General features: G+C 53.0%; 7 protein-coding genes across 7 annotated transcripts; 2 read left to right on the forward strand and 5 right to left on the reverse strand.

Annotated features, from left to right (window-relative positions):
• Positions 1 to 275: 275 nt before the first annotated feature.
• LAP1 (Leucine aminopeptidase 1) lies at positions 276 to 1,503 on the forward strand (the record flags this gene model as incomplete). Its single annotated transcript, XM_049382986.1, has 2 exons — positions 276 to 467; positions 526 to 1,503. 2 exons carry the CDS (start codon positions 276 to 278, stop codon positions 1,501 to 1,503), a joined length of 1,170 nt encoding a protein of 389 aa, XP_049248504.1.
• A 2,303-nt stretch (positions 1,504 to 3,806) lies between these two features.
• J4E84_000346 (uncharacterized protein) lies at positions 3,807 to 4,703 on the reverse strand (the record flags this gene model as incomplete). Its single annotated transcript, XM_049382987.1, has 1 exon — positions 3,807 to 4,703. The coding sequence occupies one exon, from the start codon at positions 4,701 to 4,703 to the stop codon at positions 3,807 to 3,809; it is 897 nt and encodes a 298-aa protein (XP_049248505.1).
• A 962-nt stretch (positions 4,704 to 5,665) lies between these two features.
• J4E84_000347 (uncharacterized protein) lies at positions 5,666 to 6,806 on the reverse strand (the record flags this gene model as incomplete). Its single annotated transcript, XM_049382988.1, has 2 exons — positions 5,666 to 6,339; positions 6,470 to 6,806. 2 exons carry the CDS (start codon positions 6,804 to 6,806, stop codon positions 5,666 to 5,668), a joined length of 1,011 nt encoding a protein of 336 aa, XP_049248506.1.
• A 744-nt stretch (positions 6,807 to 7,550) lies between these two features.
• On the reverse strand, positions 7,551 to 8,711 carry J4E84_000348 (uncharacterized protein; the record flags this gene model as incomplete). The annotated part of the gene is made up of 2 exons (XM_049382989.1): positions 7,551 to 8,239; positions 8,285 to 8,711. The coding sequence occupies 2 exons, from the start codon at positions 8,709 to 8,711 to the stop codon at positions 7,551 to 7,553; spliced, it is 1,116 nt and encodes a 371-aa protein (XP_049248507.1).
• Positions 8,712 to 9,474: 763 nt separating this feature from the next.
• Positions 9,475 to 10,110, reverse strand: J4E84_000349 (uncharacterized protein; the record flags this gene model as incomplete). Its single annotated transcript, XM_049382990.1, has 2 exons — positions 9,475 to 9,999; positions 10,057 to 10,110. 2 exons carry the CDS (start codon positions 10,108 to 10,110, stop codon positions 9,475 to 9,477), a joined length of 579 nt encoding a protein of 192 aa, XP_049248508.1.
• Positions 10,111 to 11,307: 1,197 nt separating this feature from the next.
• On the forward strand, positions 11,308 to 11,862 carry J4E84_000350 (uncharacterized protein; the record flags this gene model as incomplete). Its single annotated transcript, XM_049382991.1, has 1 exon — positions 11,308 to 11,862. One exon carries the CDS (start codon positions 11,308 to 11,310, stop codon positions 11,860 to 11,862), a length of 555 nt encoding a protein of 184 aa, XP_049248509.1.
• Positions 11,863 to 12,490: 628 nt separating this feature from the next.
• Positions 12,491 to 13,352, reverse strand: J4E84_000351 (uncharacterized protein; the record flags this gene model as incomplete). Its single annotated transcript, XM_049382992.1, has 4 exons — positions 12,491 to 12,519; positions 12,574 to 12,810; positions 12,898 to 13,051; positions 13,350 to 13,352. 4 exons carry the CDS (start codon positions 13,350 to 13,352, stop codon positions 12,491 to 12,493), a joined length of 423 nt encoding a protein of 140 aa, XP_049248510.1.
• Between the last annotated feature and the right edge of the window lie 22 nt (positions 13,353 to 13,374).

Raw genomic sequence — 13,374 nt, forward strand, 5'->3', positions numbered from 1 at the left:
AGATATTGATACCATAGGCTTGTAGCTTAGTTGTTAGAGGGACAGTAGTGGTGCTTGAAGTAGCGCTGAACATGCAGCGTGAAGTATGAAGAGCTGGCTTCGAAGAACCTTCCAAGGTTGGATCCGGACGCGTGACCTCGTGACGGATGATCTACGCGCTTGGCTGAAACAGGACAGCTCCGCCGCTATCTCGGCATCATCGCGTCAACCCAGCCACCGTGCCGGCTGCCATAGACGTTATCACAGCTCTTGCTACCATCTACACCCCAGCAAACATGAAGTCAACAACGATCTTACTACCTCTGTACACTGCAGCCCTTGCAGCTGCAGTTTCGCATCCCAAGGACCCCCAGGCGGTCCTGCAGGAGCCGCAGCTTACCATCATCGAGCCAGACGAGTATCTTATCGAGCTGTCTCCGGGCGAGACAAGATGGGTTACCGAAGATGAGAAGTGGGAGCTGCGTAAGGTATGACATCCCAGCACCGACAGCAGATAACGTGGAGCCTACCACTGACACGATGCAGCAAAACATCAACTTCTTCGACATCACGCACAATGAAGAGCTCGGCACGCTCGACCGCCGGTTCAAAGCCGAAAGCGTCAAGTTCCCCGAGAAGCCTGTACACAACGAGACCATCGTTCCTCTGCTCAAGAAGCTGGAGAAGAACAACATGCGCGAGCATCTCGAGACCTTCACCTCGTTCCACACGCGATACTATAAGTCCAAATACGGAGTCGAGAGCTCGGCATGGCTTCTTGGCCAGGTCAACAAGACTCTCGCGGATGCAGGCGCTGTCAGAGCCTCCGTGAAGGCGTTCCCTCACCCATGGGGCCAGTCCTCCATCATCGCCACCATTCCTGGCAAGAGCGACAAGACAATTGTCATCGGCGCTCACCAAGACAGCATCAACCTCTTCTTCCCAGCTCTCCTGGCCGCCCCAGGCGCCGACGACGACGGCAGCGGTACCGTAACTATCCTCGAAGCCCTGCGCGTACTCCTCAAGTCGGAAGAGATCCTCAAGGGCGAAGCAGACAACACAATTGAGTTCCACTGGTACTCTGCTGAGGAAGGAGGCCTCTTAGGATCGCAGGCCATCTTCCAGTCATACGAGAAGGAGGCTCGCAAGGTCAAGGCTATGCTTCAGCAGGACATGACCGGCTACGTCCAGAAGACGCTGGACGCGGGCGAGCCTGAGTCTGTTGGTGTCATTACTGACTTCGTTGACCCCGGTCTCACCGAGTTCATCAAGAAGATCATCACTGTCTACTGTGGCATTCCGTATGTTCTGACCAAGTGCGGTTACGCCTGTTCAGATCACGCCAGCGCGTCCAAGGCCGGCTACCCGTCAGCCTTCGTCATTGAGTCCGATTTCAAGTACAGCGACAACAAGATACACACAACCGAAGATAAGATTGAGTATCTGAGCTTCGACCATATGCTTCAGCACGCGCGTATGACGCTTGCTCTGGCGTATGAACTTGCTTTTGCCAAGTTTGACTAGCGGCGATGAAGTAGGATAAGGTTTACTTCCCGCCGTCGACATGGATATTTCGTAGTTATTGCACGAACAGTCAGCGCTTTTGCAGTCATGAATCAACGTAATGTTAATGATCCTCCAAATCATCGAGCACTCCATGTGGTGTATATGCAGGCGTCTGTCGCTGCATATGTGATTCGGTGTAGGGCGTACGCGCTAACACAATGCCCTAGTGGTGATCTGTTTACCCTCATCCCGGAGCCGCGTCCGCATGGCTAGCTGAGATTCCCGAACGAACGTTGCTCTCCCACATTCTGATCTTTCTCGGTCTGGTCAAACACATCCCCAGTTCCTAAATACTATTCACACGTTGTCGTGGTCACTACTTCAGATGAACAAGATGAGTGCATGCAGGTGCAAGCAGAATCGCCAGAAGGAAGATGCATGGCGAACGTACCAACAATTACAAGAGTACGCTCTACCTTCACCTTTGCGAGTACATGGATTGATCTACAAATAGGGCTATGCAACAGACAAGTTCCATCAACAACAAGCTTCAAGAATTGAAAAAGGAAAGAATGCGGCTTCTGGTCGAGAAGCGTGCTCTGTACGCGAAGTATGTGGAAGAATGCATTGTTTTCGCTCTCAAACGTACAACACACTAACGCATTCTTCCAAGGACGTCGCGAGCCACTGTAAGATCTCACAGTCGAGCTTGGAATATGGCCTTCTGCGATGAGATGCAACGTCTCTTGCCTCGTGAGATACGCGAAATGATCTATGAAGAGCTCTGGAGCGCGAATGGCGGCGCAACCGCACCTGTGAACAAGTCCTGGAGCCACCTGTGCGACCTTGTAAAGGAAGACTGCTATTGTAAATTCGGAACTTTGGAGGAATGTATGGGACACAAAGCAGCTCCACACTTCATCAAACAGTCCTACGTTGGAATTGAGACCGCGCGCGAGGCGCTGGAGATGTGGTACAAGATGGTACCTGGAGGATCGAATTACCGCCACCTCTTCGCAACGACGCTTTCTGAGGCAATCCGGCTACTCACTGCAGATGCTTTCAAAGTTGGTCTCAAGCCTACAGCGGTACTGAGAGGACTGATTGTTGAGGTCCCCGTTAAGGACCTTGTTGCTAGCCCGGCCGAAGCGCAGGCCATGGTTGACCAATTACTTCGCATCGTTCATAAACGCGACTTCCACCTTTACATCCGGCTGCCCCAGAGAAACATCCGACTCAACCTCTGGACCCCCATTTTTGAACTATTGCGACCCGTATTGACAGCTTTCAAGGAACACAGTCGGAACATACGCGTTCAATGGTTCTACCAACCAGACAGGACTTCGAGTATAAAGTACGACCTCAACTCACATATCCGGGATCCCGGTGCGGAATGGAAGGAATATATGATAGAAAGTTTTTTCAAACCGCGACAACAGTGCCGCCAGGTCAGACACAGGGACTATCTGGTGGAAGACAATCCGGATTATGACCCTCAACATCACGAAGATACAACCAACAGAATGAACAACTGCTTCGGCAACGATCCAGAGACGGATTCAGAGGACGGATCTGACACTGGCTCAGATGATGGGTCTAATACTGGCCCCGACGAGGAAAGCCCGTATTGTAGTTCGGATGAGTCGTATGATTCAGATTGAGATGTAGAGACGCGGAAAGAGAGCGCGATAGCGGGGCTTAGTTTGGTACCTAGCACTATGATCTAATCTATGCTAGAGAGAAGGAAATGTTCGTTTCCGTAGGCCACAGGAAACCCAGAAGCAAAGTACGGCTGATTTTAGTCTCATTGTTAATGTAGAACTACTTTGGGGCCCTATCCTGACATGTGCCTCCAACAGGCTTACGTTTGATGAGAAGCACCTGACTGTTGTCCGCCCTGAGCATTTTCCATCTCATCGTCGCTCCTGGTATCATCATAGCTTCCATTATCATCACTTTCCTCATCGTCCTCCTCGTCATCATAGTCGGCGTGGCCACCGTTCTCATCATCCTCGTCACTCGAGTAACGCATTCTGTTCCGCCCCCGCAGGAGATCGCCGAGGCTCGAGTCACAATCGGGGCACCGACAAATCCCTGCCTCATGCTTCAGAGTTCCAGTTTCCATGTACTCACGCACATGATTATGGGGCGGAGGTGCGTTGTATGTGTCAAAATGCATCATATAATCATGGTCGGATTCTTCGCGGTCGGCGATCTCTTCTTGGGTGAGATACGCATCGCTCTTTGGATCAAAATCTGGGCGATTCTCGTCCCTGTATAGACGGTGTATGTCGGGAATCTCGGGTTGCTGACGCGTGTGGTCAGCTGGATGCAAAGTGCGACAGCAAAGTAAAACAAACCGCATCAAAGAAGGCTACTGCGTTCGTTTTCCATTCCTCCTCGGGTTGCACCATAGCATCCACGATATCGTACGTTACTGTGATTTCGTTCTCATAATCATCCCTCCCTTTGTAATCAAAGGTGGCTTTCACGATCGCCCCTTCGTCCTTCATCACCCTCACCGGCTCTCTCAACGCGTCAAAAACCTCTTTCCAGAGGTTAAGCCTGATGTGCTTCTGGCGGACTTCAATGATGAACCGGAATCCCGATTTGTTTTGGATCTTCAAAAGAGGCTCGGTGATGAGTTCTCGGCGATGTTCTGCACTCCTGATATCGCCCCAACCCTCTTTTCCCGGTTCCAATGGCACCTGGGGTGGAACGAAATCGTCCACACTCATGCTGATTTTCAGCTTTCTTATGAACTGGGCTGGTTCGCGTCCAATGTTGAAAGCGTCCTTGCAAATGATCTCCTGTACACCCTTGGCGGTCCACGCGTAGAGTAGCTCGTGGTGCTTGGTCGCAGCAATGTTGTACCATGACTCCACTAGTTCTGTCGCCATCTCTGGTCCAACCAGCTCCGGGCGCACAAAGAATGGGAGACATAGATGATATGGACAGGTCAGGTCCTTAGGGTTGAGGCACAGACGGCAGGTGCTGTTGATGGTATTGCGCATGTAAACGAGGGTTTTCTCAACGGTATGCTCGTCCCAGACCTGGGCCCAAATCATGTCCCGAACTTCACGAGGCAGATAGTGTTTTATCACCATGTAGTTCATTACTGCGTAGGTCAAGAAGATAGGACCGCCTTCGCGGTGTAAAAGCCTGGCGGCAGAATTAGTGATTGCGCGAATGTGGAAGGGAAGTAGCTGCATGTACATTGGTTCTATTTGATTGCGGTGCAAGAACCACCATGGATGCTTCCAGTATAATTGATGAAGTTGAGTGTTGTAAAGCTTAAGCAATTCCTTGAAAATAGGAGGCTGGTCATCGTCATTCAGATACCTAAGACACAAGTAAGCTTTTCTGTAAGTCTTTGCTACATGACTATAGTGCTTACTCGGAGATTCTGGGGGCGTTCACCTCGGGCGTTTGCATCTCAGTCGCCATGTTCGTGCTGTTGTGAGGTTGATTGATGGTAGCAACGCATTCGAAGTTTGGCGCGATCAAGGGTTATATCCGTTCGCTCTAACGCCAAGACCACCCCTCACGACTATCATTTGGAAGGATGTTCAACCCGATTCCGATAGGAAAACCCTTGTCTTGTGGACTGTAGCCACCTGCAAAAGCGGGACGTTGTCCAGGTATTGGGGTGCGCGACAAGGACATTCGATGCGATGACGAACGAATTACATCGGAAGGATCGTTCCTGCAGACGATCTTCTTATGCGAAGTAACGCATAAACGCCACTGACAACATGTGTGATCCTAGAAGAACAAGTCTATGATAGAGTCAGGGCACGTAGCATGGTCCCAATGTTCGCGACTCATGTGTACGTGCACAGCACAAAGCCGAGCTAAGAGGTTGGCCCTGCTTTGTGCTACGCGACCGAGCTTTGGGTCAGTCTTACTTCCAATTGAGCATAGCATCAGCAACACGATTAATTGTTCAGTCAAGCTTCCTAGAAGGACATGATGTGTGATTCAAAGAGTTACGGCCCATCCATCTATATGCAGATGTAGATGCAGATGCGAATCGCAGCGGCGACAACAAAAATCATGAAAAGGTGTGAGTCCGAAACACAGAGTCATGTACATGCCGTGTACATGAGTGAAGCAGACCAAATGAACAGACATGGAGTGCGCGACAGATCTTGAAGGAGCTCAAGAGGCCATGAGCAAGCTATACCAAGCCATAGAGCGGTCGAGGCAAGGTGCCACAGACCTGGCTGCCAGTGTTGCCAGCCTGGAGCTTCGCACCCTTTAGGCCAACATAGGCTTCGCGCCTGGCTGGATTGCCAACAGTGACACTCCAGGTCTTCAAGCCATAGTAGACCCCAATGTGGTGTACGAGCCAACGTCCGAAGCTGCCTCCAACGTCTTCCTCGGGTGTCTCAAAGAGCATGAGCTCCTTCTTAATAGCCTCAGCCTCTGTAGGCGAGCGGAGATCGTTCATCTGCCCGTTCCTTCCAACGAAGACGATCTCGTCGTCCTCGCTGTCCGGATCGGCAGGTAGGCCGTCCTGCTCTGCCTTGCGCTCCTTTTCTTCCCAGCCCTCTACGAACTTGCGCACTTCGCCTTCAAGGTCCATGAGCAGACCCTTGGCACCGCGCGATCGCTTCAGCTTCTCGCGCAGCTCCTTGGGCACGACACCGGGAGTTGTGGGCTTGTTGGCTACAGTCTTGGTCGCGGACTTTTGGGCGACGGCGGCGGTCTTGCGTTCGTTGGACTGGCGCTTGAGGCCGGCGTCCCAGAGCGGAGCGAGATAGTAGGGTACATTCTTGGACGTGTAGGTAGGATGGACCTCCCAGTCCTTCGGCAGCGGAGGCTCAGCGTAGGGGTTGTTTAGGAGGCGATCTGGCTAGAAATCAATTGACGCGTACTTTGAACGATGAATTACTCGCAGTGCATGGGAAGATCAGGAGATGGTGTCGCGATGCGCAAAGCGTCTCCAGCGGAAAGGGGGAGGGGCAGACCCTCAACGTACCATTCTCCCAACGCTGCCTGCGCCTTGACCCCTCTTTGCCGCGGAGCAGGGCTTCACGCCTCTTCAAGCTGTCGCGACGGAGTGGTTCCTTGCGATGATAGTAGCCACCCTCCTTTGCAGCTGCCGAGGCACCTACGGGGTGGGCGGCAGCGGCAGGCGCATCATGGTCGAGCGGTATCGCAAGCGTAACCGAGGTACCCTGAAGCGCATCACCAGGGGCGGATATAGCCACCGAGCTGAGCGCAACTGTTGCTTGCTCCGTCCACGCTTCGATGTCGATGGGCTGAGGCGGGGCAGCTGCCTGCTGAGGGCTTGAGGGAATATCGCCGACGGCCATTGTGGTGGCGTTGAGGGTGCGAACTACGGGAGGCGTGGTAGGGATGGGCTTCAACAAAGGGAGATGCTACGAGATCGTAGTAGATAGATATCTGAACAGAGGACAAGGAGACAGAAGTCTATTACCCAGTGAGCATGTGTTTAGGGACAGATGGCGATAAAGGCCGCGGCGCGATAGGAGTCATTAGGTCATGGTCGTAGTTCGCGTCATGCTCGCCAGCCAATCAAGCCGCAAACGTGGGGCAAGCCACATACCTGTAGGTACCATTCATGGATGGAGTAAGACAGCAAGAGTCACATGTCTACACGTAGTCATCTCTGCATTCAAGCAGGCCAAAAAGCGATGGATTAGCTGTTGAAAGACGTGGTCTCTTCAGGTATTACTCATGCGAGCTACGAAGCCGATGCAGCAGCTGTGTCACATGTGATTCATCATCTGCAGAGCTTCATCCCTCAAATGCTTCCAACTACTGTTAACTCAATCATTACATTGAAGCTGAATCGACCAATACTGTCACTTATCAGGATTATCATCACCGAAACTTGTGAGTACATGACCTAACCAGGCTGTACGATCATATATGACCATGCGCGCAACGAGCTGCTTCATCTTCCTGCCGATACACCCACACGTCTTGAGGATATCTGTGTCAATGTATCGCATGATTCAGACTCCGCTGTTACAGTAGCTTAGTATTACATAGCCTCGTTGTTTGAGTAGGATAAGCATGCACACCAGTCAAGTCTACGTCTCGTCTGCCCAGAACTTGTCAATGTCAGCTGGGGTTGTGATGTCGTTACGTTCAGCAAACTCCTTCCAATCCAGCGTTGGCTGATGCCATTTGCGAATCGAGACGAACAACTTCTTTGACGACCTGCGCTTCCCATTCGCACGACGTTTGACTTCCACGAGCGGCCAGTCCGTCTCTTGAATGTCTCCTCCCTTGCCCTGTATAGCTAGCTGTAGGCATTTCGTGTACCACTCCGGTAGTCCGTTGATCTCGACGTCTCCGATACCCCGCAGGGATGCCAGGCTTTCAAGACCGAACATGAACTTCCCAACGTCTTCAGGAATACTAGGCTTTACGACCTGCTGCCAGGTAGGGCGATCGCGCAGCATCCTCTTCATCTTGTCTTGTGAGACGAGCTGGAAATCAACTTTCAGATCTTGTAAAAGAGACTTTTGGTCGGTGTCATCTGCATGCTCTTTCAGAATCTCGACAAGATACTCGAGTCTTGACCGCTGACGCTTAACCGCCCAGTGGCTATCGACATCGGGTATCACGTCGATGTGGATGCTTCGCAGGTTACGTAGTAGAAGGAGTCGATCGGGATGGCCGAGAGGTCCAAAGACGAACGGGCTCCGTAGCGACTTTGGCCACATGGAATTTCCATGTACAGTAAAGTTGTAGGTGTTAGACCCATACATAACCGCTGGAACCATTAGTACACATCGATACGAGTCAACGGAAGACATACACTTGGTCTCATTGGAGACGAATTTACTCACTCGGAATAACTGTGTCTCGACCGTGAAATGGTTATAGCGGCGCACTTTTGTGTTTTTGTAGTATGGATTGCTTCCTATCTTGTATGAGATGTCTTCGTCCTTTCGGAAGGCATTTGTGGTCCAGTCGGGTTCGTTGCTACTCGACCATCCATACCGCTCGAATGTAATTTCCATGTTGTGTGGGATCAGAAACGAGTATACGTGGATTCGCAGTTCCGCCGGAAGGTCGAGCAGGCGGAAGCCTATCATAGATGGTGATGAGTAGTTGCGAGACATCTGCTCAGTGTCGTTGGCATGCTCGAATTCGTCCTGGAGAGTAATGACCTCCTTTCCCTTGTATGTCTCGTGTAGGAATTCGACTTCATCAGAGTCCGAGTCGGTATTAGAGGAAGTCATTGTTTTGCTGTAACGACGACCTGTGGATGTTGAACTCGCGAGCGGTGGTTTGAAATCTTCGCAGGAGGCCGAAAATTGAAGTTGATCAGCTTGTCGACTGAGCGGTACCTTGGTACTACACAGCAAAGGCTACCTGCGCCAAGACCCAGCGTTCTAACGAACCCGCGACCTGGAGCGAAGTGATCTGGGGCGACTGCTGAAGGATTATTTCTTGAAGACACGAGAAACGAGGAGGATGTTACCAGTGGTAGCGTGATATACACGACGGTAGAAGGTGCGGTGTTGGGGCGGTCATTCGGGCTGCAGGCTGCAGCGCCAAGATTTCCTGCATAACGGAAGCAAACGCGACTGCGCCGCAGGCAAAGGTACAGATGTTGACGCGAATCCCGGTATGCTTGTTACCGTGCAGAATAGGCCATTTTGCGTTGTGCGTTCGAAGACTATGCAGGGTTTCTCGACAACGAGGAAGCGTCGAAAGTACAATGGCGCTCAAGCGAGCGGACGGGAAGAGACGGGAGGAGATGACTGCGTGGCGACAAATCCAGGATTTATCAGTGTTGGATTTATGAAGGGCACTCATTTATTGCAAGCACACTGTTCTGAACTGCAAGCGTCTGCATATGCACCATCCATCATCTGCAAGTATGAGGCAAGGCTTGAGTCCAATGTGGACGCCATTGCTTGCAGTAGCTGCGATGCATATAGTCTCCGAGTATAGCATGACGGTCCAAGAAGAAACCACCTAGACAGCGCGTTGGCCATCTTATGCAGTCCCTGCGGTTTGTTCGTCGCGGGTCATCTCCTCTGCCAGCCATTCGGCCTCTTTCTGCATCTCGTCGTCGCTCCTGGGCTTGCGGCTATCATTGTCCACAGCAGGAAAGCGACTCTTTCTCTCTTCTTCAGCGAGACCTGCCCCGGCTGCCCTCTCCTTGTTGGCTAGCTGCTTACTGAGGTCTGCGTCCTCGCTCTCCATCATGGCGTATATAGCATCGGTGCCACCCTTCTCTTCTAGGTCATCCTTCTTGCGAGGGATGACGTGTGCATGAACGTGAGGCACGCTCTGGCCTGCATCGACGCCATCCTGTATGGCGATGTTGAGAGACGAGGCACTGAAGACTCGCTCCACCATGCGGGATACGCGTTGTACAGTCAGGAAGAGGTCTTGCACTTCGGCAGCGGATAGATCGTTGAAACGTGGCACGACCCGACGCGGCGAAACCAAGACATGGCCGGGCAGTAGTGGCTTGAGGTTGACTATGGCAAAGGACAGGCGTGTTAGGTGGAAGACCTACATGGAGTTAGCTTCAGCTGCGACTACGGCAGCAGCTGCACAGGCGCAACGCACCTGGTTGGTGACGACAAAGGAGCCAAACTTGACGACGTCCTTGGTGAGCGGCATCCTCCCCGTGTGTCGCCTCAGATGGCGTCTAAGCGTCGTCGCAAGCACTGAGGCGCCAAGCAGTCTCAACTCAGCGCCAGCGGGCGACGGCGCACGGAACATTCCTCGTGCGCTTCCATGCACCATGCACGCCATACCTCTTCACCCCACCACCGCCGTAGCGCCCACGCTACACCGGAATCTCGAGGCGAGGCGACCAGAGGGCCCCGTTCTCGGCCCAATCTCATATCGTGTCACATGCTGAGTTGCAGGCGGCGCAATCCGCGTCGAACTGATGCGACGCGTGCTGAGGTGCTACACATCGATTCGCACACCCAGACGCACGTCCAGCACCGTGGGGACGCCGACGCCGCATCGTGGGGTTGGCCGCTGTCCGCGCAATCTGCAATGACGCCGCCGACGCCCTCTGCCCTTACTCCTCCTCCGCCGGCCGCCTATGGCACTATAAATCTCACATCCTCTGCCTGGAGCCCATGCCCACCTGCACTGCTTGCTCTTATCAATTCCCGTTACTACTGTGGAGCGCCTAGTGGACCCTTTTCACTCAGACCTTTCTGCTAGCACCCTCTGACTCCAAGCTTAGCTTACTTGGACCGCCTACTCCACCAACAGGACACGCCAAGAGGGTCTCACAACTGAGCTTGGCTGGAGCATAGGGTTTCGAGCCCGGCCCGGCTTTCAAACAAATTACCCTCCAGCGCAAACACGCCTCCGCCTCCGCCTCACCCGCTTCTGCCTTTGCACAGACAAGCTACTATTGATTGACTTGGCACTCTGCACTGGCGGCGATCCTACATTGTGCACGACGAGACAGGAAGGATCCCCACAGTCCCACCACGTACGCTTGTTTCTCAAGCGTAGGAACCAGCATCAGGGTTCGTTGTCGACCTTCCTTCGCTCCAGCTATAAGAGGGTCGGACCTCCGATTTTCTGCCCGTCTCAACTCCAATCGGACATAGCATATTCCACCACGTTCCACTTCGATTACATAGCGCGACTACCACATACGCCAGCCCACGTTCTCGCTGTATCCATCCAACCACGGTTCCGTTGATCGGTACCGCGCATCATTTCTAGGCGACTATATAAAGGGTCTCGGCATCGCTTCTTGCTCACAAGCATAAATTCCCCGACACGCCTGTTCCAGGACCATCCACCACACCCTCCTCTCATACACCCACCCACACAACCTCTACGATGGATATCGCCACTACTTCCCGCGCCTACTTCGCCATGCCTTCTCCCACTCCTGAGGAGAAGATCTCCCTCCAGGCCAGCAACACAGTCTACACATACCACTGCCTGTGCAATCATCTGCTACTCGCAACCACCACACCACTGCCCTCCTTACCCAAACGCCAACACACGCGCGATGCCGCACACATCATGCCGCTGCCTCCAGCGCCCACTTCCGGTCGCAACAAGAACGCGGCTTCGCAAGACCACTACGGCCTCCTCCTGTCCACCCGACAAGATCGCCAAGCTGAAATCATAACCAGCGACGAGGGCTTCGAGAAGCGTTATCTGCAGCGCTGCGGACGGTGCAATTTGGTTGTGGGCTACCAGCTAGACTGGCAACAGTTCTCCGTCGATCGGTCCGGCAGGCGCGAAGACTACGTCTTCCTTCTCCCGGGTGGCTTCGTCAAGACGAGCGACATGATCATGGGGAAGACGGCTACCGCACCCGCATCTGCATCCGCAGTGGGCGGCGCAGGGATGGGCACTGTCAATGTCACACAGGTCAAGGCATAGAGCGGATCCGTCAGCCGTTGAGTCCTGGGGCTCCCCACCTTCCGCTACTTTTCCCCCTGGGGATTATGCACAGTGCTTCTCAACAGAATTTATGGAATCACGATTACGATTACCCTGACGAATTTGGATCTCGGCGTTTATTGATTTCGGTTGCTTTTTCCATGTCGCTCGGAGTTTGGCCGCGTGGATCAGCGGGACGTTTTTATTTCCTCACCCTTCTCACATCTAGATACCCCATTGGTGAACGCGCAAGGCTTCTCATGCTACAGGAGGAAAGAAGCCTACATGTCTATAAGCACACAGCGTCCCTTATGGATCCAAAATCAGAGTTGCATTCCCTGTTTACAACAACTTCTCACTTGCACATGCGTGACTTGCATTACTCGACTTATTATCATATTGTCTGTGCATCTCGATTCGCTGCTCGCAGCTATCTGACTCCCATGCCCTGCAGCCCTACTGTGCAGATATCAAAGAAGTGTATATATATCATGTTAAGACAGTTCCAACGCCGACGTAATCCGCATGCAAAAAACCGTGACCCGTTTCAGACATGCTCGCGTAAATTCCTAATGCAGGAGAAGAAGATGATGACGAAGAAACGAACAAGGACGGCAGGAACCGTAGCCTAGTTCTCTGCAATCGTCTTGACGAACTCTGTAGCAGGGAGTTAGCCAATGTCACCGTCTATGTGAATACGTGAAGACTCACCTCTGTAGTCCACCTCGTTATTGCTCGCATCGATGGTGCTCTTGAACAGCTCATCGACCTCCTCCTCGCTCATCTTCTCGCCCAAGTTGGTGAGAATGTACTTGATCTGACCCTTGCCGACGAAGCCACTCCTATCTTTATCGAAGACCTGGAAGCCACGGATGTACTCTTCGATGTCAAAAGGTTCGCGGAAGCCGCCGGGGCGGTTGAGGATCTTGGAGAAGGTGTCGAAGTCGACTGCGCACGAGTCGTTAGCGTGTAAGTCCAGGTGCAGCGGAGATGAGACGCCTAGGAAGGCGAATCAGGGCATGTGGATATACGTACAGTCTGCACCAACACCACGCTCGAGGTCGGCAATCTCAGCCAGTGTAGGGTTTTGGCCACATGCGCGGAGGAGGTCGCCCAGTGCACCGCGGTCGACACGGCCGTTGCCGCGCTTGTCGAAGAGCTGGAAAGCTTCGCGGTAGTTTGTGGAGGCCTGGTTACTGTTATCCATTGCTCTTCGATTCGTGTGTTGTCAAGTTGCTAGTAGCGGGGTTGTTGTTGTGGGTTGAAGCGTTCGGTCGATGTGTTGCTGCTGCCGGAGTGAAGGGGCTCTGTTGACACCATGTGCGACAAAGTGAAGCACGCGCGTTGTGCTGTTGCGGCCACTCGCCGCTGCCCATTTTCCGCTGGTCAGGGCAGGGACGACCTGGCCGCGGCCAACCAACGATAGCGTGGAAGCCACGAGTGATGCGGGGTCCGAGTTTCGGGGGGAAGGAACATCTTTTACATACCATTGTGTATATAGGTGTATGTGCG

Source organism: Alternaria hordeiaustralica (genome assembly GCF_023758085.1).
Source record: "Alternaria hordeiaustralica strain BMP 2776 chromosome Unknown scaffold_1, whole genome shotgun sequence".
Lineage (NCBI taxonomy): Eukaryota > Fungi > Ascomycota > Dothideomycetes > Pleosporales > Pleosporaceae > Alternaria > Alternaria hordeiaustralica.